Source organism: Hipposideros armiger, unplaced genomic scaffold, assembly GCF_001890085.2.
Source record: "Hipposideros armiger isolate ML-2016 unplaced genomic scaffold, ASM189008v1 scaffold_2247, whole genome shotgun sequence".
NCBI classification, from domain to species: Eukaryota; Metazoa; Chordata; class Mammalia; order Chiroptera; family Hipposideridae; genus Hipposideros; species Hipposideros armiger.
In genome coordinates, this window is record NW_017733593.1 from 24153 (window position 1) to 26373 (window position 2221).

General features: G+C 46.8%; 1 protein-coding gene across 1 annotated transcript in view; it reads left to right on the forward strand.

The window, feature by feature from the left end:
• ENTPD6 (ectonucleoside triphosphate diphosphohydrolase 6) overlaps positions 1-2199 on the forward strand; it is a gene marked incomplete at its 3' end in the record, with an annotated part of 26326 nt that extends 24127 nt beyond the window's left edge. The window contains exon 6 of the mRNA XM_019634926.1: positions 2087-2199. Coding sequence (XP_019490471.1) covers positions 2087-2199 — 113 coding nt within the window. The remainder of the gene's footprint in view (positions 1-2086) is intronic.
• Positions 2200-2221: the final 22 nt, after the last annotated feature.

Here is a 2221-nt window from a genome sequence, read left to right on the forward strand (position 1 = left end):
CTCTTCCCCAAAGTTAAAATGACCATGAAAGGTAAATGTTTTGAATCGATTCAGGACATCAAAGCAGCTATGACAGCACAACTAAAGACACGAAAGGACTTCCAGAACTGCTTCAGAAAGTGACAAGAAGCTTGGGGTGTGTTCAAAGCGAGCGGGAGTATTGGGGATTAATAGCAATGTGTCTTTTATTATAATAATTTATTTTTATTTAAACATTCACCATATTATTTGATCACACCTCATAAGCTTTTGATATTTGAGAAGCACTCTGCCTACAGGACACTCCATCCTTTTCTGAGTGTCCTCATCTGGTCTGAGTGGGGTGATCATTACTACTACAACTCCAGAAAGCTGGAGGGGGACCAGGACGCAAACCACTGACAAAATGACTCAGCCCTCCTCTTCCCAGTGGTTTCCCCACAACATAACCCCTGAGGCAAATGTCTGAAGCTCTACATGTGACATGTGACCCAAGTAGGAAAAGACAACGCAGGAGAGATGCTTCCTTAGGACTAAAGCTTAGAAGCTTTCACTTGACAAGGGCATGAAAATGATGTCTCCCCTGCACCTCACCACCTCTGCCTTGGTAGGGTCTCCCCAGCCCTTCATTCCACAATATCTAACAATTTGAATTAACCCCAGAGGAAAGGAATTAAAGATGCATGAAGATAAAAGTAAAAATTGATTTAGTCAATTTATAGGTTAGTGATCTCACATCTGAAAAAGTGTCAACAACTGGAACTTTCCCAAGATTGCCAAATAAGTCATGGAATATTTTTGAACCCAGCAAAATATGCAGGTCATGTCACTCGAGTGTCTTTTGTGTTTATTAAAGTAGTTTTTTAAAACTGCATATGCACATCCTAACGTAAAAAATGCAGATGGGATACAGTGAGAATTTTGTCCCCATGTATCCCATCTTGAAGAGGACGTGTGCATCTGTGTGCTCTGATCTTTGCACACCCCACATGCCGCCTGCTGCCCATGTGTCCCAAACCTTTCTGTTCGCAATCACCTAAGAGAGCAATCACCTCAGTAGGTGCATGCGAGCTGCTTTGGTCCTGCAGTGGCTGGTGCCATCCCCATGTATGGATGACATCACCTCACAGCATCAAGTTTCCAGTCCTACATCCATGTGNGGGGACAGAGCCTTTGGTGTCCCCAGCCATAAAAGAGCCTATTTTTAGTCTTTGGACTGTGAGAAATAGACTCCCTTGATTTCACTTTTCCTGATGGCTTTTCACTGTGACTCAGGTAACCCTAAGGGTGATTTCCCCTGAAAATGTCCCAGTAAATTCACAATTGTCACCCGAACCTGAAGGAGCCAGGGACCCCTGCACAGCAGAGCCTGGCATGTGGGTAATGAATAGCTGTTCCCCTGGGATGTCACAGGTGGTTGACCTAACAGCGCTTGGCCGTCCCTCCCTCCCTCATCACCTCACACTCACCCCCAGCTGACCGGGATGTAAAGTGACTTGTCATAAATATTCTGCTCTTTGGTTGCCGTTCTCAATTGCAGGTCAAAAGAGTTAACCTTTGTAGGTTTTTCCATAGAAAGTCCTTCTTTGTTACCCCCCAGAATAGCTTTTAAGCTTGTCACTTCTGGGTTTGTCTCATGGACACTGGGAGTCCATGACTCTTCAATAGGAAAAGGTTCCTAGCAGAATTTTGGGAAGACTATTGGTGGGTTTGCCCATCCCCTCAAGAATAAGGGTGGATTGTTCTGAGCCAGCTTTGTTGCTGTTTTCATTCTCCAAAAAGCCCAGGTCCATGCCTGGGAGAGTTGTCCAGGGTCATGGGTGCAGAGATATGGCCTTCCACCCATGACACCAAGATGAGAAGCCCGGCCTGGTGGAGACTGGGATGGCCTCGAGGCCCTGTCTCTTGGTTTGCTCTTGGCAGGTTGCTGTGCTGCTCTGAGCTGCAGACTTGTTTAAATTAGTAGTGAGGACCTGGGGTTGGCACAGAACCTTATGTAGGGTGGACTCCAGGAGTGGGTGGAGTTGGGTCTGCACACACCCACCCCTCCATTCCCAGGGAGTGAACCGCTGGGAACCTGACTGGGAACCTGCTGTCTCACCTCTAGTGTGCCGGATGGCGGAGACCCAACCACAGAGCAACCCCTTCATGTGTATGGACCTCACCTATATCAGCTTGCTGCTCCAAGAATTCGGCTTCCCGAGGAACAAAGTGCTAAAGGTAAGGATTTGCCTCTTCAGTA